The sequence below is a fragment of the Anser anser genome (genome assembly GCF_964211835.1).
Source record: "Anser anser genome assembly, chromosome: 2".
Taxonomy (NCBI): domain Eukaryota; kingdom Metazoa; phylum Chordata; class Aves; order Anseriformes; family Anatidae; genus Anser; species Anser anser.
Window position 1 is genome coordinate 141,082,103 of NC_139721.1, and position 21,084 is coordinate 141,103,186.

The 21,084-nt window shown below is 38.7% G+C and overlaps 1 protein-coding gene across 1 annotated transcript in view; it reads right to left on the minus strand.

Moving 5' to 3' along the window:
• CUBN (cubilin) overlaps window positions 1–21,084 on the minus strand; it is a 143,717-nt gene that overhangs the window by 29,638 nt on the left and 92,995 nt on the right. Inside the window, exons 42-54 of the mRNA XM_083823596.1 lie at window positions 20,387–20,577; window positions 19,504–19,687; window positions 18,150–18,324; window positions 16,927–17,105; window positions 15,124–15,333; window positions 14,541–14,681; window positions 12,466–12,647; window positions 10,225–10,396; window positions 9,056–9,262; window positions 5,753–5,902; window positions 4,765–4,886; window positions 2,702–2,927; window positions 348–535 (exon numbers count right to left, since the gene is read on the minus strand). Coding sequence (XP_083679722.1) covers window positions 348–535; window positions 2,702–2,927; window positions 4,765–4,886; window positions 5,753–5,902; window positions 9,056–9,262; window positions 10,225–10,396; window positions 12,466–12,647; window positions 14,541–14,681; window positions 15,124–15,333; window positions 16,927–17,105; window positions 18,150–18,324; window positions 19,504–19,687; window positions 20,387–20,577 — 2,327 coding nt within the window. The remainder of the gene's footprint in view (window positions 1–347; window positions 536–2,701; window positions 2,928–4,764; window positions 4,887–5,752; window positions 5,903–9,055; window positions 9,263–10,224; window positions 10,397–12,465; window positions 12,648–14,540; window positions 14,682–15,123; window positions 15,334–16,926; window positions 17,106–18,149; window positions 18,325–19,503; window positions 19,688–20,386; window positions 20,578–21,084) is intronic.

Sequence of the window (21,084 nt, forward strand, 5' to 3'; positions counted from 1 at the left end):
TCATCAGAATAATTGAAAAGGTCTTTTCACTGCAGTAACTTTTCTCATTATTTCCTGTTTCTGAATCAAATGTACTTTTCTCATGTTTGTCTTTTTGGGGGCAGTATGTAAGGGGAGGGGTCCCTGCTGGAGGTGGAGCCCCAGGTGCTGCTAAAAATTAAAAACATATACAAGCCTGTTCTCAAAGCATACAGGAAATTGACTGTATTGGTAGAAGGACTCCATTGTAAATTACCTGATTTTTTTTGTCTTGACATCTTAACCATGACACAATTGTAAAACAAAATTCTGGAATGATGACTTCTTACAGCACTGCGCTGCTGATCTCATGCCAACAATCATTTTACCTTCACATAACTGCTCTGGCAGCTTCCATCACTATCTGGGATCTGGAAGTTATTGTGGAAGTTCATCTCCAAGTGTTTGCTTTCATGCGTAATGATGGTCCACATGCATCTGGTGTTCACAGGAAAGTTTTGAGGCCAATGAGGAGACTTGATCGTACCGCTATCTGAATGAAGGATTCCACCACATCCTGGAAAAATGAGCAATGGGTGGGAGAAATGTTCAAATATTTCATGTTGGTGCTCTCAGAGAACTTAGCTTTGAATGGCCACTTACTTCTGAGGCTCTGAGACTGAGAGAACAGAAGCCCCAGCACACGTTCGTACCCATCGTTTGATTAATTTCCCTTCTCCCTACCCTGCAGCAGGGAGGGTACTACACTCCAGAAAAGGTCTCTCCTTGCACTTCGCTTTCTTTTCTTCACAAGTTCTTTCTCCCTGCCGTTTTATACCCTTTTGCTCTGGTCCATCAATATGCCCCTGACAATGAGATGTGGGTATTGCTCACATAAAGGGTAAGCATTAATGAGGAGCTTCTCCTGAGACTATGCTGGTTCCCTCCTGCACAACACAGCATGAACATCATGACTGACAGCCATTCATAAAAGTACCCTGGGGGGGGAAAAAATATACTGCCAATTTTTTTCATTTTCTCACTCCACAAAATGCGAATATTGCAGTTCCACATGTGAATCTACTCAAGCTACATCCGTTCACCCAGATCAAAATAGTGACTTCTCCCCAGCCCAGGCAGCCCTGTGGATCTCAGTAGGATTATGGAAAGGGCTAAAAAACATGCCTTTAAAAATTGTTAACAGATTCATTTATAAAGGGGAATAGCTGGTCATGTCTCTGTGGCAGCTCATGTTCTCATATGTAATAAGCTGAGTTAATTTGAAACATGCTTGCAAATACCCTGCCAAGAATAATTTACTAGAGCTATGCGTACAGTACAAGCAACCCATTATTATTTCAGAGATGATATAGTAAAAGCACGAATAGAGAAAAAAGAAAAAAAAAAAGCTTTATAATCTACTTTTTTCCCCTCAATTAAAAAATATGTATTAGCTTTAAAATATTTTATTTTTCATTGCTCTGTGTTAGATAGTGGCAATTGTGTTTAGAAGGATATGAAACCAAGTTTTGTTCACACATGTAAAATGTAAACCCCCAGTTTCTTAGTGGACAAATGAGAAGAAAGCTAAGGGAAGGAAACAAGGTATGTTAAAAAAAAAAAAAAAAAAGAGAGAGAGAGAGAAAGAAATCTTGGAAATCTCAGAGAGAATACCAACTATGCACATAGTATGTTTATGCCAGTGCCTATTATGTCATTGAAGAGTGGCCCTCCTTTTAAATGAAATCCCAGTAGAAATGTGTCAAAACCTGCTTAGGTGACAGTGTATATTCACGCAAGCACAAACTATCAGTACATTTAAGAAGACACTCCCTCACACCAGGAAGTTACCAATATTCCGTTCAGGCATTTTAATTGGCTGTGTGTACTGCTAGATAATTAACTGATGGAAAGCTGCTCAGCATCAGTCAGAAGGATTACAACTGGAGGTGACACTGTTGGATGCACTGCCAGCTCTGTGCTGAAGTAGGATGATGCCATGAATTCTGCCCTGATGCCATGAATTCTGCCCTGCCACCAGCCAGCAAATCTACACTTGCAGTTAGCCACCTCCTGAAGGACAGTGTGCAGATGGTGAAGTACCTTAATTGTTGTTGTTGTGTTTTTGTTTTTGTTTTTGTTTTTTATCCAAAGAGATGATAATTTCAACAAAGGGAAGGTAGCACCTTGAAATGTACCCATTTAATCCTGCATGCATACCACCTTCAAAAGAGTACCAACATCACTAAAGTAGAAGAGTCTTAAGGTTGCTGAGTCACATGTGCTCTTTGAGAAACTCTGTCTGGCCCTCTGTTTTGCAACTCACTTCTTTCTAGTTTTAGGTGTTTAAATCAAATCAAACTGTGAAACAAATATTAGCTGAGAAATTAAATTTCTCATAGTTACTGACAATAGATACCACTGCTGGGAAGATAATGAGCATGGTATCAATTTACAGGCATCAAGAACTGCCCGTAGAAGGCTTATAAAGTACAAAATCTTTCCAAATATTATTTCTTTGTGTGAGATCAGACAACACTGGTTTAATATGTGACTTTTATAGTACTGCCTTCTCTCAGGAATGCTGAAGATATTGACAGGTATTCCTTTTGTTCTGGAATATAAACTTTGTTCTGGAATATAAAGAGAAGGAATCCTGTTTCATTTTCTAGTTGAAAAGTGCTGGGTAGATATGATGTACTGCAGTGTTAGACCAAACAAAACAGAATAGTTTTTCTCTTACCTAGAGATTCTGCTGTCCACGTTGCATAAAAGCCACCTCCTTGAATTGAATGGTCAGAGTTAAAGATAACAACTAACTTGCTGGAACCAGACCGAATGGTCCCAGGGGACGTGTTTCCACAATATTTTCCTATGGCAGGAGAGCCAGGAGAGCCACCATTCAGGATAGTAACAGAGTCCCACTTACAAAGTGAATGATTTTCAACGTGGAAGGCTGTAAAAGTAAGCTGCAAAATACAAAAGCAGCATTTAGGGCCTAGCACCAGCCACACAGGTGGAGGGTTTAGAACAATTCCCGTCAGTTCCCGTAGCCATCCTAGCACAGTGATTTTCGGGTGTGATCAGAGGTCTGACCCTGACTTCATTTTCCTGCAAGTGTTGCGTGGAGTCTTGCTGCTATAAATAACAACAGTTACTTAGCACGAAGGCAGAAATGAAAGAGAAACACTCAGGTTCAAAATTGGCAATACTGAGATTTAACCATATGGTTGAAGTTCAGTGTGTTTCAGAACTGTCTTGAATATGTACAAGTGCTGAACTACACTCCTGCTCTCTCACGGCTTCTCATTATGGAATTATAAGTAGCTATGTAAGCAGAAAGATAAGCATTTTTTTCTCATATTATTTTGCATCAGAATACTTAAAAGTTGCTAAAAATAACGTTAGTTGCTATTAAATCTGAGAGAAATATTTGCATGGTTGGTTCTGTGGGCCTGAATGCATCACACAAATAGACTGGGCTGGAGTGGCAGCTACTCCCCCTATCTCCTTCCCACACTGATAATATTTGTCCTTGGAGCGATATGACCACAGGTGGGATTTCCAGTTCACACATTTAGATTGCCAATTCAGTAGACTCCTGGATTTGTTGATATTGCAATATTGATGTTCACTAATGACTGCCTGGCCCTCTTCCAATTAGTATTTTTTTTTTGCCAGTTCCGGGATTGGGATCTTCGTGGAAAAGTTTAGCAAATACATAGTACGTATTCCAGTAACTTTTACATCTATTCTTTTCCAAAAGAGCTCTACCTGAGGCAAAGACCAAATATAAATTTATCTCAAATGGTTTAAGTTTGGAACTTTACCAGCAACTGAAACTGATAGTTTATACCAGAAAAGGTTAGTTTGCCTTCACTGAGGGGGCTGCTACTCAGTCTTTTGAAAACAGAAATTTAAGATTAGTTCTGCTTTAAAGAAATTTCTGGATTAAATAGAACTTTTGTGTTCTACTAAGATCTTCCTGTATTCCCTATAAATAAGCAAATACCTATTCAGTTATCAAAATGTCATGCAACAGAACAATTAGGACTATGGATTTGCACTTTAAAGAAATTCCCCTGTAGCTGTAAATAAAGAAAACATGACAGGGAAAATAGTGAAAATCTGCAATGTGTTTTTACAAAATTGCTTTTCAGATTCATTTATTTATTTTTGCCTAGACCTCAAGTATCACTATCTAGAGTTGTTTTCCAAAGGATCAGTCAAATAATTCAGTAAGTGAAGTTTAGCACTGCTTTAAAGGTGCTTAGATTGGTCTCTCAGCAGTGTGGCTCAAGGAAGTGGCACCTCAGGCAGCTCATTTTTAGTTATAAGGATATAAGGGTGCTGTCTCATTGATGTAAGTTGTACAAGCAATTATATTGTCTTCTAGACTTGCCATTAAGACCCAAAAGTAACTTTCCAGTGTCTTGTAACTATTCTGCAGAGATGCAAAAACATCATGCATCAGGTTATTCTCATGATATTGACAATATCCATGTGCATCTAATAACATGAGTTATTTTAATTTTCTTATACAGAGAAAGTCATCCTTTTAAAGTAGAAATCATTGTTATGGCTTGAGGTTAAATTAGATAGGGATCTTTCTATTTTCTAAAAAGCACAATCTAGGTCGGTTGCTTTACCTTTGTTTCTCCCTCTTCCTTAGAAAAGGCTGATGGGGAGATTTTTAATTCTTTCACATTTCTTATTCTCCAAATTGTTTCGAACCTCTTCCTCAAGATTCAGAGGGTGTTTCCTCACATTGCCAGTTGCACACACAATCATGGCATTTTTACTCACAGTGATGGTTGCACCTTCAGGGGCTTCCAACAACCAGGAGCAGTGATTCAGGTTGCTGTATGGCTCTGGGTAGTTAGGACTCGAGATAACTCCCCTTTCACCTGACTGTATACCACCACAAGCTGAAGACAAAAAATAAATTTTCAGTACACTTTAGGAACTGAACACCACAAGCAAATGACTGGACTATTATTCAGCTTGAAACAGTACTAAAATATATTCAAGTTGGACTGATATAGGTAAGAATGAAAAAATTATCAGGGAAAGTCCAAGTCTTAAAACCTTTGACATTGAATAACTGAGTAAGCAGATGGAATGACCTTGAGAGTTCATATTTTTTTCTGACACTTAATATAGCTCTGCAAAACCTTTGCCAATTAACATGTACAGCTGCTTCTTCTGCCATGTCGTCTATTCATTTATCTCAGACTCCTAAGCAAACTGGTGCCATTCTTGGACCAACACAATTAAGTGAAAAAGTTGTTGATGTGTCTAGATAAGCACCAAGGCTAAATTCAGCTGTGACAGGAAGAATAGTTGTGCTGGCCTGTAAATGGCAAAGTGGTGTAATTTGCACTGATATGGCTCTAAGTGGATTTCAAAATGAGTGCAAAGGTTCAAGCAGCAGAATGCATCTGAGCCATGCTAGCAGTCTGGAGCCTGTTTGAAGTAAGTCAAACTTGGCTGGTGTTACCTGCTACATCCCTATTCCCAAGAGCAACCAGCTGTTCTGAGTGTTGCAGTGCATTGCAAAAACTCAAATGTGGTTCAGGGAATGGAAACAGAGAGACAGAAAATAAATCTGAAAGTTAATTGCTAGCATATGTTTGTTTTAGATGGATATAAATAGTGGCAGGAACTGTGTAACTTCTGAGGACCTCTTTGGGAGCTGATCCCATAGTATGAATTCTCAGTGTCACCAAATGAATGCCAGCATTCCCCAGTAGTGCCTCAGTCATCAAGGGCAATAGTCTATCGAGCCATTTACCTTCAAACGTGTAGCGGGCCCAGAATCCTTTATCTTCTGCATTTTCATCGCTTATAAAGTGTACCCAAATCCGGGGGGCAGCTATTACTAGTGGCACTGATGGTGCAGCCTGACCACAGAGTTTGGCTATTAGCTCTCCATCAACATCCCCTGAGCAAAGAAAGAGAACATACACTTTTTGAATCCTAAAACAGCTACAATAATGTAAAAGAATACATAGGGGAAACATGCATTTCATTTCATCTAGAAAACAAAGAAAAGTGTATATCACACAATACTATCTGATTGTTGCATGTATTGGTGGAGTGCTGCAGTTCATTGGTGGCATCTCTTCATTGATAGAGTTCTCTTCAATGCTGTATTAACTATCCTTCTAATACCATGGGCTGCTTTTCTCCTGTCCCTGCCATGCTGCACATCTTTGTTTAACATGACCCATCAGTCCTGAAAACACAGCAACTGATCTACAGCAGTTTTGGGGCAGAATGGTGGGAAGAGATGGCCTGAAGACCTAATTGCATGGAAGCCCATCGAGCCTGTGTTCATGGCATCCTCATTAAGGTCAACACAGATTTTGAGCTTTCTACTATGTAGAGATGTGTTTCATCCATGAACAAGCTGTCACTGCTGTATTAATCATGGGCATCTCTTTCCCAGTGAGCTGTACACACTGTTCTGTGTATGGCAAAACAAACAAACAAAAAAACAAACCAAAACAACAACAAAAAAAACATGCTGACATTTGCTCAAATCATTGAAACCTAAAAAGAAAGCATAACACACAGAGTTGCACTTCCATGATGCTGTATGTTTTTTCATGTTGCTGAAAGCTCTTATTCCATCATGTTGGTAGAATAACAGTTTCTGTTTATTACTGACATATGCTCAGGAGAAGGAAAATAAGCGTAATAGTATTCCTCAAGACATGCAGGCAATGCCGTTCCTAAATCTGCTTGTCTAGTATCTGCAGTGTGCTAGTCTTAAAAGTATCTCTCTGTTCAAAAGCAACTCCTAGCTCTGTGCCAAGTATCAGTGTGTTCTTGCAAAGAAGGCAGGAGACCAGGAAGTAGAAATTTGGGGCAGTCTTCTAAGCTCAAGCATGATTCTTCCAAGTAGCATGGCTGAATAGCTTCATCCTTCAGTCATATACAGTGACACAGCCCACCATTTGAAATGCCTTGAGCCCCAGGGATAAAAGATAACATATAAAGGAACTCTCTTTAAGAAAATTACACAGAGAAGTGGTGAAACCTATCTTGTTAACGTGCACTAAAAATGATACTGAGCTGTACAAGCACAAGACATTCATGGTAAAATATGGTTTGGGGAAAAATTATAACTACTTTGAGCATTAAGAGATGAAATGTACTTTTTTGCACTTCGATCACTTTTGGGAAGTGACTGACTACATGACTTGTGTAATCAAGGTTATTCAGTTTGTACAGCATGAAAGTGTCTGGACACCAGTTACTGCTTTCACAAATAGCTAGTTGGCCACAGATGTAGACTGTTAATAAACAGAAAGTGTAAACAGAAGACCCTGTTGTGCCACAGGATTTGTTTCCAACTGAAAGGAATGGTCTGAAAGACAAAATCAAGAGTCTTCTGCAAAAGCCAAAGAACTCTCCCCTGAACCCAACAGTTAGGTGCATATTTAGCTGTGGCAATATGTTCAGCTGTAGTACCATGTGCAAACTACACATGGATGATAACCTAACTTCATATAAAGCTTTATGCTAACAAATTTGAAATATTAGTTTTCTCTTTTTGGTTTAAGTATTTCTCAATTAATACATAAAGTCAATTCTGTCCTTCCCTCCCACCCCCATACAGTACAATTAAGTGTGTTGTATAGGTAATTCAGTAATTCAAAAGAACTTTACACACCTCGGCTTCACATGGGTTTCCCAGGTAACTTCCTGCTGAATTGAACCTTTCCCCAAATTCACATCTGCAGTGTTGGGAGTCTCAAACAGCACCTATCTGAGTTTCCTGATATTCTGCACCATCTGTATCTCATTGCTTACTGTAAGTTACTTGTCATCATACAGAGCAGTATTAGCGCATTCTGCCTATGACATGAGGCTGCTCTTGGGAAATTGCAGTTCCATTAGTATGGCCAAAATGTGCATTACTATTTAGAAGACAAAATTGCAGAGCAAAATAAGACTGCCTTTTTTCTTCTTTCTTTTGATTGTATTGCCTGAAGGCCTATGGTTCACAGTAAAGTGAGGGTAGTGGGAACAGGTGAGTAAATAATCAGATATATTTTATTAAAAGTTATTCTGAATTTTCTTTTGATTATTTCCCAGTTCCAGTGCATATGTGGGAGGGAATTGTTAGGCTATGCAGCAATGCATGCTTTGGCTCTGTACATGACAAACTGATGAGATGCAACCAAGTGCTCTCATTCTAATGAATGCATATGAGTACGTAACAGATTCTTGCTCTCAAACCCCCACCTTTCAGAAACAATTTCCTGGTAAATTAGAACCTGCTCTCACTGGGACTTTCCGATTCATCCTTTCAGTGAAGAAGACAGCTGGAGCTTTCATACTACACTTGGCATTAGCTGAGCAATTTTCATATGACATTTCCAGTTGCTTGTTATTGCAGATAGCTAAAGATTCTCGGACATGCAGAGATATTACTGGTGCATCAGTCCTGTGATTGCTCTTACTTTTAAATGCTTCGTTCTGTATTTAGTGATCCAGTATCACAGGAAATAGGAATTTGTTTTTGGAGAAACATCTCATAGAGTACAAAAGTGGGGAATGCAGAACATATGAATAATTAAAGCATTCTTTAACCCACTCCTGCTGTCCCTGGAGATATCTTAGGAGCAGGGAGAAAATGGGCTGTAAATGAAATAAACTGTTGTTATGGCTTCTGCCTGGCTGCATTCTTTCAAGGGATTTGAGGTGAAATTCATATTGTCCCTTGTAAAGAGAGAGTCAGGTATGTATGGCAATCCCCACAGAATAATTTATACCCCAAAGATTTATGCGCCACTTTTGCATTTTCTCCCCTGAAAGAGCGACCAGATCTGTGCACTGATTGCAATGTCAGTAAAATCCCACCCCTGGGCTAGGAGGCAACATGGAAGGCATGCATATGGACACTCTTTCAAATGGACAAACCCTACAACAATCAGGCTCTGCAAATATATATGAATATAACTATTTATAATTAAATAATATTTACAAATACAAATATATTCATAAATAAATATATATGAACAAACACAGTTGCACAACCAGAATCTTGATAAGCTTAATCCATTCTGCTGCTGAACATACAAACCTATTCGTAACTCGACATAGTCGTACTGGCAGTCCTGGTGATGTTCCAGGTGGAAATCGTCAAAAGAGATATATATGGATGAATTGTGATGGGAGGGATTTTCAATGGTCCATTCACAGTTCAGTCTGTTTGTGTAATTCTTGATACCATCATAACCAGGAGAAGAGAAATTCCCACCTGTATATCCCATCAGAGTTCCACCACACACTGCAGAAACAATATAATTTATTTTAAAATAGTAACAATTCTTGTACGAATGGAACTCCTGTCCCTGTTCATTTTGATATGTTCATATCAGCAAGGACATGTACTGATTAGATCAAAAGTTGTTCTACCTTTTTCCTTTTTTATAATTTACTGCTGTATACAAGAGAATTCTTGCCTAGCATCCTGGAAATTATTTGGCAAGTCTTTGAAAACACGTATAAAATGAAGAAATAAAGATTATTCATAGTACCAAAATATTTCAACAACACCATCAATACAACAAGTGTTATTTAACTTTCTGAAAAAATCCCATCGCAGCTCCAATTAGATATTGCTCAGCCCTACCCATTACCTAATTCTAAACTCAAGAGAAGATTTTTCTGGAACATACCCTCAAGAGTAGTACACTCATGCTACATTAGAATGCATGTGGGGGGAACAAATCAAGTTGGAAAGACTCAAGATTGTAGTAGTAGGGCTCTGCCAACTATATCCTCCCTGGTGGATGAGCTTGCAAAAGTAGGTTAGCAGCACTCTTTCACAAGATACAGTAAATTATTTACCCCCCTGAGTAATAAGGAAACACTTGAATTATTCAAGTTGTCTGTGGCACTATGCCTTTTGGATCTCCTCATGGAATAAACCCACTTCGGTCCATCTCTTACTAAAGACTAAGTACAAAACAATAAATCAGTAGTAAGAGTAAGGACTGTGATCCATAACAGAGGTTGTTCTTTTCATTTGAAGTCCCTAACTCCAAGAATTTCCCATTTTTTCAAGTCCTTTCACCTAATTAAAGATGTGACATACTCCTATCTGGCAACTTAAGAGAGAGAAAAAGATATCAGAGATCTGTTAGCTGCCTAGGTCATTTTTTTTTTGATATGCACCAATACTTTAGCTATGAAATGACCCTCCAAAGATCAATCATTTAATTAATTTAATTCAAACATATATACTACCTGCATCTTCACTAGATGTGTATGAGACACTGAATCCTCTGGTTGCATGAGACATATCTGTCACCAAAATGACTTTCATAGTGTTTCCAGAGGATTTCACCTCAGTGCCTGGATTTACCTCACCACACAGCTTCACCAGCCGGGGAGAGTTCTGTCTGAGGCCATTGTAAACCTGTTGGGTGAAAATAACTCTTCTGAGAACAAAATACATTCTTATGCACATCTACTGTGTCATGTAACACTGCTTCACCCTTTTAATACAAGGTTCATTAACATCTCTCATAGCAGGTTAGTTCCCAGATCTACTCAAAACCTTGAAACAAACTTCCATTGACTTGAGTAGATGAGGGTTTGAAGTAAAACTTCAAAAACACATTCCTTATTTTGGCAAAATACATTTCCTCTCTCTCTCTTTTTCATCCAAAAATTGAAACAGTTTGATTGGGGAAGAATACAGTATTTTACCTCAATATTTAGAGCTTCAATCACTTAAAAGTGCAAGCTACTAATCATATTAATTCAATTTCAAATGATCATCTTTGTATTCCTTTTAAAACAAATATCATCTTTATCAAAAAATTTCCTAAAAAATATTCAGTGCTTGTGGGCATTTTTTATTAATTCAAACGTTTCACTTTTTGATGATCCAGATGTAATTATGTGATCTGCACAGTTTCTTTCACACAGCCTTCAGCCTAGGAGTTAATTTCCTTCTTTCTACTACAATCTCAGCAACCAAAGCACAAAAGACATTTTGTACTGAGATTTGGAAAAAATTAGAGAGCTGAAGGCACAAAAAAAAAAAGAAAAAGCTGGCAGGACAGATCTTTCTTTAAGAGATCATTACTTCATTAATCGATAAAAAAAAAAAAACAGCTCCCTGTGGTGTATCTAAAAGCATCTGTAGAGGAAAACAAGGGCATGATCATCTGCAAATCACAATGTAGAGCTACTTCACCCCCTCACATTTGTACATGAGCTAGCTTCTGATCATGCTAAAGCTAATTCCAGCACTACTAACCTGGGAAAATTAACAATATGTGCTGGTAGGACCCAGGATACAGATAATATTTAGGAACTCTGCCTTGCTGGGGGAAAAGGGCTAGGGAGGAGATAGACTCATTATGACTTTTGCCTTAGTCTTCAGAGCATCACACTTCACAGTACTGTCTCCCTTTCCTGCAGTTTTCATAGACAAGTCATATTTGTGAGACATTTATACATCTGACCAGGCCCAGTTCAATGTGTCAGGCTTGAAATTCTTTTTGCATTAAACAGAAATCAAAAATAACCATGCTAAAATAACTAAAATATATATTTTTGAAGATGGAGGGTGATAAAGAGGTAGAATTTCCTGGGATTTCCCTATCTTTTTTCCAGGATATAAGAGGTCCATTATTAGCCGTTTGTTGCAAACTTTGGCTACCCCTCTCCCCAACCTTTTTTTCTTTCTTTCTTTTTTTTTTAATTTGTTTATTTTTTAATTAACAACAGTAAGTAACAACAGCAATAACAACCTTCAAAGTCAAAAGAGACCTGGAACTGACTGATGGACTTTGTGTCCACAGAGAGGAAACACTGAAGGCTTTCAAAAAACCCCACAGCTTTTTTCCATAATTAATAAAGAGCGAATTCCAAAGATTTCTATAGGAAAAGGTCCTTATATATATATATACACACACACATATATATACACACACATATATATATGTATACATATATACACACACACATATACTACACACTCATATATATGAGGGTGTGTATATATATATACACACACATATATACATACATACATATACACATACACACTCTACGGAGATGGGAGGACAAAAGCATTCATGAGACCTGGATGCTAAAGGCTGACAGAGAAGAATGTGAGCAAGTTAGGGCTGTATTATGAGAAACTTGGAGATCCCACAGTGGGTATATCTGGATGTCCACAAGAGACTGGAATAGCCGGAGGTGCCTCTACCCACAGTTAAATTAACGAAGTTGAAGACTGATCCTTCAAGTCCTCCCCTCCGGCTGGCCCATGAATTCCAGAATGTCCATACTTTAAAACAAACAGATGAGTCTAGACACCCTGCAGAACTAACTTTCTTTTATCTGTTTCCCCTGGATGAAATTAGGATTTGTTTTAAAATCAGATAAATTACCTTTCAGCTATATTTTGTCCATTAATGCTCCATAAAGTGATTAGGAAGAGCATTTTCTGCCTTCAGACACAATACTCACAGCCATATAATCTGATGAGCACCTCCAATGTTCTTCAGTCTTCATATCATTAATGGTTAGGGTGACACGTCGTCCTTCTTCCACTGTGATCCTCCATTCACACACTCGATTATGTGGGTATAGGTTGGGATAGTTGGGGGAAGTAAATGTTCCAACAGGGGCAGTAAAATCCCCACCACATTCTGAAATACCCAAATGTTAGGACACTTCTTAGAGTAAGGCATTACTTATAGACTTAAAAGAAACAAACAAAAAAAAACCACCTCCAACAACAAAAAACACATTAATAATGCAAGAAAAAGAGACACTGAGAGCTTGATTAGCTATGCCTGTCCTCTCCATATGTTTTTCTAATCAGCTGAGCTCCTGCCAGCCATAAAAGAAGTTGAATGATAATAGACCATAGCAGATCCAATTATTAATACGCCTTTCTCTGAAGGGTTTATGCCAGACTTCAGAAGGCTGAGTGACCCACAGGCTTTGATGTCAAGCGATACAAGCCTCTCACTGTGGCAGGATTGAGACATTTCTGCCGTCAAGATGACTGGGCAGGGCCTTAGAGTGAGTAATAATGGAAGGATGGATTTTTCCACTGCTGGTTAACAGAGGTAGAGAAAAAGCCATAAAGGACTTAAAGAAACACTTTTTCAGTAGAGTTATTTTGTGTTTTTTCCCATCTTTGTTATAAATATCAAATTTCACTCTGATGAAAGAATGTTAAAGATCTTGGGTATATAGTGCATTTTCCTTCTGATATTAATGGTGTAAGCTTACCAATTTATTCTTTGTTTCTTCTTAAAATACAGAGATAGTTTAATGGAGTGCAGTGGGAGAGTTAGTCCCTTTCCTCACACTCACAAAGTCCTACAGAATCATCTAATCTGTGTATCCACCTGCATTTCATTTTTGCTAATACAGTTTCTCTTCTGTGACTGCATAACAGGGTCCTGAGAGTGAAATAACATTCCTTTGGAGATTGTTTCCTCCTCTGTTATTTTATTGCAAAGATGAAGGATAAGAAAGCTTTCAGCTGAGCTTTTAAATGAGCTGGAAAGAGTTAAAAAGTGGATGGCTGACCACTACTGAGACCACTACTGCAAATAATTTTTTAAAAGTAGCTAGATTTTGCCAGGATAAGCATTGCAAGGACACTCAAGAATACGTATAAGAGAAGTGAGAAACAGGAATAGAACTTTATCCTTAGTCCTGGTGAAGTCATTGTGTTTAGGACAAGAGGCAATGGTGAGGGCTGGTGAACATTTGAATAGGTTGTCAAGAGAGGTTTCGGAGTGTCCATCCCTGAAGACGTTCAAAACTCAACTGCCCACAGTCCTAGGCAATCCTAGGCAATGTGCTCTATCTGGCCCTGCGTGAGGAGGATGGTTAAACTCTCCAGAGGTCCCTTCCACTTTAATATCTCTGCAGTTTTTTGATTCTTTTTATCCTATCATCATCACTGATGTTAAGCCTGGAAAGACCTTTTTCTTAGAAAGGCAAACTCTCTGGGGAAAACAATCTGGTATGGTAAACTGCATTATGTGAGTGTGCTTCTGCAAGTCTAGAGGTGGTTTGTGGTGACACATTTGTTATGGAAGAGAACGCTCCATTAGAGATGGAGGTTTTACATGATCAGCTCCTCTTCTCCCTCCTTTCCCAAACTCATTCATTTTGAGACAAAATATTATGCCAGTTAAAATGAGAAAACAAACCAAAACAAAGCATTAACTCCAAACTATTTGTTTCAGGGAAATCTAAGAATACCACTGGCCTTAGAGGAACAGAATAACATAAAGGATCCCTGGAGTTACTGCTGCATAGAAAAAGTGCAGAAGAGTGTGCTTTGCTGTTTGAAACTTACCATTGAAGGCAACATCCATTATAGAGACAGCATGTCTCTCGAACTTTTTGCTAAGTAGTGATCAGAGAGCTCTTCATACTTTACCTAGAGTTACATTTGAAGAGCAAATATACACCGCTCCAACAATAAGTGATTTACAATGCATGCTGTACTAGTTCAGTTATGGTGTGTGGTGTGTTTCCTTCCTGAAATTAAACTGTAATATTACAAATCCAACCTTCAGCACTGGAATCAAAGCGCAGTCTGAATCCTCGGGCATTTACTGATCCATCAGTAACAAACTTGACATAAGCAAAACTGTCAGAGGTATCCATAGCATCAGGGCGAGTATTACCGCAGTATCTGCCCAGCAAATTTCCTGCAAAAATCAAATACAGAAAGACAATTTGATATCAAAAATATTATTTCTGTTTCCATTTACATTGAAGGATCAATATTGGTGTCTAAGGAAAAGTTGGACGTGGTGCTTAGGGACATGGCTTAATGGGTGATATTGGTGGTAGGGGGATGGTTGGACCAGGTGATCTTGGGGTTCTTTTCCAACCTTAATGATTCTGTGATTCTGTGATCGCTTTCCAGTTTAACCAGACAGGCTTGAGTAAACTAGCAAAATCAAGCTATTGTTGGAAAATAGAACGGTTTCGTTTGCCTTTTTTTCCACAAGCAAGGCAAAGAGGAGCAAACTCTGTACGTTTGAAAGGGACGTTTTATGCCCAATGTGGAATGCTTTAAGGAACCTTAGCTGAGGTTTCTTAGCATTATTAGGGAAGGGGTAAGAAACACTGGAACAATTCTCAGACCAGAAGCACTGTATTCTCGGATCTCCACAAAGTCGTTTGCACACTCAGAGGAGTTTTGAATATCTAGGTCTTCCAGTGTGATGGTAAGATAGTGGCCCCTGGGCCCCTGCAGAAACCATTCACATAGCAGGTTGTCTTGATAATGAAGGTCAGGATACCCCACACTTTGAACGATGCCAGTTTGTCCTGTCACTGTACCGCCACAGGGAGCTGCAAAAGCAAGAACATTGCTTGATAGCTTAAATGACTTCAGAAAGACCATCTGGTTTGTAGAAGAACACTCGAGACTTAAAGCTAAGGCACAAGCAACTCATTCTGTAACTGCAGTAATTGCTTTCTGACCAAAAATATTCCACATTTTCCTTTTAATTCATCCAGTCCTCAATTTATTTATCTATTTATTTATTTTGTCATATACACCCTTCCATTGCAAGCATCCCTTCCTCTCTGTCCTGTCTCTCATTAATTTGAATAAACTCACAGATATCAAGGTCTATATTTTATCTCTACCCATATCCATATTTACCAGAAAAAACACCCTTCAGAAAAAGACTGAAAAAAACATCTAATTGTCAGTGTATACCACTCCTTGTGAGGCCTTCTCATAAGGAACCATTGCACAATTCAGGAAACAACTATTTAATATTTAATTTTCTCCCTGATGATTCATTTATCTGTGGTATCTGCAGATACAAACTCATAATACTACAGCTCCCAGCAAATAATATTCCCTGGTGAAATATATTGGATTTTACAGTATATTCTGTGTGTCTGGTAGATACAAACTTTTCATGACAATAACAATAGTGTATGTATTGTCTGCTTTGAGTGATTAGTGATTTTGGTATGCAGCTGAAATGATAGGTTAAATCTTTCTATGGATACATAAATACATTATAAATTGCAGCTTAGTATACTTACAACATTTTCTTGCAAGTCGCTTCAGTTTTCAGGTTCAGAAATATCACAGGACACTGTATTGGCTTTAGGGTTTGAGATTAACCAAATCAGCAAAATCCTGCATAAAGCGCAGTCTACTTTTTTGCCTTTGAGAAATTAACCGTCCTAGACTTTTTCTATGCAAGTGACACTAACATAATATCTGCTGGTCTTTGAAGGTTATTAACGTTATCAAAAACTAAAATGTACCCTCTTTCTGAATCTGTTAAAATACTATTTTTTTATTTGATTTTAGATCTTTGCTGGTCTTTTCTAGTTTCGTTTTTGCAGCTTGAGACCAAATAATTTAAAAATATTTCTTCTTCCAACTTACACATAACAATTCTTGCTACTCATTCGTTTTCTACTTCATTTTTGTGCTGCGCCTGTTTGTCTAGCACCATTGTTATTATACATTGATTTATATTTGCATACAGAAGTTCCTGAGTTGTTCTTCTGCTAACTTTGCAAATTTTTGCATTCACCTTTAGGTTCCTGCTCATGAAAGTGATGCTAATTTTGCATATTAAAAGTTAAATCATGCTACATGACTTTACTTGCCTTGACCTTTTTGCTACTGCCCCTTTGATAATTGTCTTTTACCAGAGATTACCCAGGCTTTGTTTCCATTTCTGCAGATATGATTAGTTTCCTATTCCCATAATTTCTGTCTCTTGCTAGATATAGAACATGTTGATGTTAACCCATATGATGATTCTGATGCATTAGCACTAACACTAATTGAAAGAGGCAAGTGGTGGTCAATCCACCTCTTATATATGTTTGAAGCCCCATTTCAAAAACCTGGTATTTGAGACCAAAGTCTTTTCTAAAATGAGAGAAATTGATAAATGCAAGCATTACCGATTGAGTATTTAGCATTGAATCCCACATGTGTGACACTGTCATCAGACCTGAACCTCAGGTACATGACAGCTCCTGAGGATCTCTGTGAGCCTGGGATCAGTCTTCCACAAAACTTGGCAAGGACAGGAGCATTGGAGTCAGCGCCATCACGTAGCTCTAGGTAACTTAAAGTACAACTAGAAGAGGAGAGAATTTTCTGTTCAATGTATAGCAGTAGTTGTTTTAAATTAATTCCATAAGGGTACAAAGCCATGAAGCTGTAGTGAATTAGATCAGTCAGTTTCCATGCAGTGTGACCAGGACAGAATCAACGAGTTCATGATCAGTGATAGCCATCTAATATTTCGGTGAATAAAAGTGCTAGAAACATTGACAAAGATTCATCCAAAGCCCAGTCTATAATCAGATCAGATCTGACAGAAGCTTGTCCTTTGGAGGAGTATGAACAGCCCTAGCAAAGTAGTTGTGGCTATTCTTAACAGGAGTCTTTTGGTAGAATTCAGATTCAGCAGCTATTCCCTATTAAGTCTCTTTGATGACTGATGAATTGAGGAACGGATATAAGACAAATGAAAGGAATAAAAATTCAAATACGGAGGCCTACTTAGGCGGGCATAGAAAGACTCAAAACATCTTAACCAACAGCTTTGCTTTCAGAACGATGCAGCAGCCTGCAGAGGACATCCTGGGACGTCAGAGAGGAAGGACACCTTAAAGATTCTCCCTCCAGCTCCATTTTTTTCTGAACATGGCTTCAATGAAATTACATCAGCTGAAAACTAGGTCTTGTTTTATGCTTTGTGGAGGGGAGTTGGGGTCAATGTGCAAAACATGCAGACCCATTGCAACTCAGCAGACAGGCAATGGAGGAGGGAGGCAAATATTTATGGTGGTAATCCATTGGATTTAAAACTAGTTGGTAGTCACAATGAAAATATGAATATGAAAGGACTAGAGTGCGTAGATTTTTACAGAAAACACCTTTCTACCATGGATGCTTCCTCCCTGTCTGTTACATTTATCTCTACCATACACTGCAAAGTTCTGGGAATGTATACCAGTGACTTGATAGCTTCAGTGATCTATTCTAAAAATTTCCTAATCCCTTTTGATTGTAAATCTGGAAGTGTGCTCTGAGAGGAATTAGAGAAAGCAACAGGGAAAGAAAAATCAAAATTAAGTCTCTGAAGAAACACAGGCAAAATAATGTGGATATATACTTTGGTGAAGGTTCAATGTAAAACTGATCTTCAAATTGCAGCTCTACTGCATGTCCATTAGGAGCAGTTATGGTCCAGACACAGTCAACATGAGGGGGATAACTGTCCGGATAGTTGGGGGAGGATGTATATCCACTGGGGTTGAAATCATTGATATAAATATTCCCTCCACAATCTGGGAAAGAAAAGATCGCCAATAAAAAACATGTTAAGGAAGTGGGTGAGGCATCAAAAATATGAGTCATTACAATATTCCAGCACAGTTTCCTTTCAGTGTCATATAGCTACATCAAAAACATTTATTATTTTTTTTTATTACTTACTGTGGGAAATCATTTACCTAGCCTTCCTCATTTCCACATGTTCTGGTCCCTGAATTAAACTGCTATCAGGTCTTCCTTGGATTGCTTCAAAGCCAAGCAGGAAATATATTTTCTGCCTTATTCCTATCCCAATTCTTAAAGCTAGAAAGCCAACAGATCAGACTCATCAATGCTTCTGTGATTCTTTCCCTACTTCTGCTTTCCAAAAGTTGAAATGCTTGAAATGCCTGTTTGAGACAATAATGAATGCATGAGAGATGCCAGTCAGAGCAAACGTAAAGATTAGTTCAGGTCCTTTATTCTATTTTGACAGCTTTCTGTCAGACAAAAAAAAAATTGTTATAACAATGCTGGTAAACACAGGATTTTAGTCAAGCTTTCTAAACTGAAGTGGTAGAAACAGCATTATACAGCTTCACCTATTTCCTTTATGAATACCGGACAGAAATACTAACAATAATTCTTTGTGGCAGAAGGGAAAAGTAGGCAGAAAACAGGAAAAAAGGCACTTAAAAATGTGAGTAGTTTGACAGGTTACCTTAGTTTTGTTTAGTTACACTGTTTAGCAAGAGGCCTCCTGGTGTCCCAAGTGGCATGTGGCATGAATACAGTGGAATAACTGTAAACATCAAATCCCTGATTTACCCATGGGACCTGAGTCTTTTGTTTTTTCATTTTTTGAAAAATGTTAGCTCAGGCAGGGAATGTTATTTTCTCAGCTGAGAGAAAAACTTGTGAGAAATGTTATCACCTTTCCAGACATAATTGCCTACATCATTGCTGACATTACTTAGCACTTGCACTGGGTAGTGTATGTCCAAAATAATGCTCTTGTTTCTAGGCTTTTTTTCCTTTCCTGCATGAATTATGAACAGCTCTCCTTTATTTCAGATGCTACTTTCCCACCAAAGCTTTCCCTGCCATAAGGTTTCCCTGTCTGTTGGGATTTATAACAAGAACCTCATTTAAGAGGACAAATTGCGAGTTATTTCTATTGAGTTGCAGAAGTTATGTTTATTTTCTAGACTTACCTAGGCTCTTAGCCTCATATTTCAGTTTGAATCCTTGACCTTCATTCCTGCTGTCAGAAATGAAGTGCACAAATAGCTGATTGTCTGTGGTGTACATGGTAGAAATGGGGCTGCTTCCACAAAAGCGACCATTCCCCCTTCCAGACACCAAAGGTGGGACAGCAGCATCTAACCCATTCTTCAGCTAGAAAAAGAAAAATTGCTAAGGTCATGCAAGATTTGAGTAGACTCCATCTCAATGCTCCCAGCCGTAGGGGAAAACAATTATTAATTGATTAATTAATGCACAGCAATAAGTAAGACAGAGAGAGAAATTATATCATCTGTGGTATTTCAGTTTGGTATTTCCACCTCCCAGGAGCCTGGGCTGCCTCACAGACACTAAAATTGTAAGATTCAGAACCTCTAACACCTTTGAGCATTTAGGTCTACTAAGATGATTGGGGGACTGGAGCATCTGTCATACAAGGAGACGCTGAGTGAGCTGGGCCTATTTAGCTTGGAGAAGAGAAGGCTGAGAGGGAGTCTTATCAATGTGTATAAATGTCTGAAGGGAGGGGATCAAAATGATGGGGCCAAGCTTTTTTCAGTAGTGCCCAGTGACAGGACAAGAGGCAACCGGCACAAACTGAAGCACAGGAAGTTCCAGCTCAATATGAGAAAGTACCTCTTTACTGTGAGGGTGACAGAGCACTGGGAACGGGTTGCCCAGAGAGGCTGTGCAGTCTCCTTCTCTGGAGATATTCAAAATCCACCTGGATGTAGACCTGTGCAATGTGCTCTAGGTGATCCTGCTTGGCAGGGGGGTTAGACTACATAATCCTCAGAGATCCCTTCCAACCTCAACCATTCTGTGATTCGGGGACCTAGCCAATAACCTCACCTCTACATAATCTCCATGGTTGCAGGAAGCATCCTCACTCTTAACCTGGAAAGGGTGTTCAAAATGGACAGCAATGACAAATCCAGAGGTTACCAGTACATGCCAGGAACAATTCAGATTAGGAGAATAATCTTGAGGGTAGTGGGGTGATGTGATCACACCCCTGTCTGCATGCAAATAGCCTCCACAACCTGGGAGAAAGGAGTTGAAGGAAAGGGAAAATATTAGTGTCAACTGTTTATTTGGAAAAAAACCACCTCTCTCCTAAAGGGAAGATGTGAAAGGTAAAAGCACATGAAGAATTGAAGGCCATAGAGCAATGCACACAATGAATGATCTCCCAAATACAAACTAGTAGATTGCAAGATGACACACACCAAACATCTTGACACTTAAACTCAGTTCTCAGACTTAACAGAAAAGTAAGCACGGCCTCTGTGCCAAGGACCTGCATGAGCAAATGCTTATGATGTCTGAGTTCACTGCTTCATGGACTAAACCACTGTCACCTACTGTCAAGATAGATTTCAGTAATAAAAAGTTCTCCTGGCTTCCCATTGTTATTGTGACACCTTCCTTGGTGCCTCAGCCCATTCAGGAATCTGTTACCAGCCCGAAGTGCGTGTGGGAGGAGTGCCTTTGCAAATTGCTTATTTCTGCAGGAATTTACACAGCTCTCAACGTCTCTCTCTCTCTCT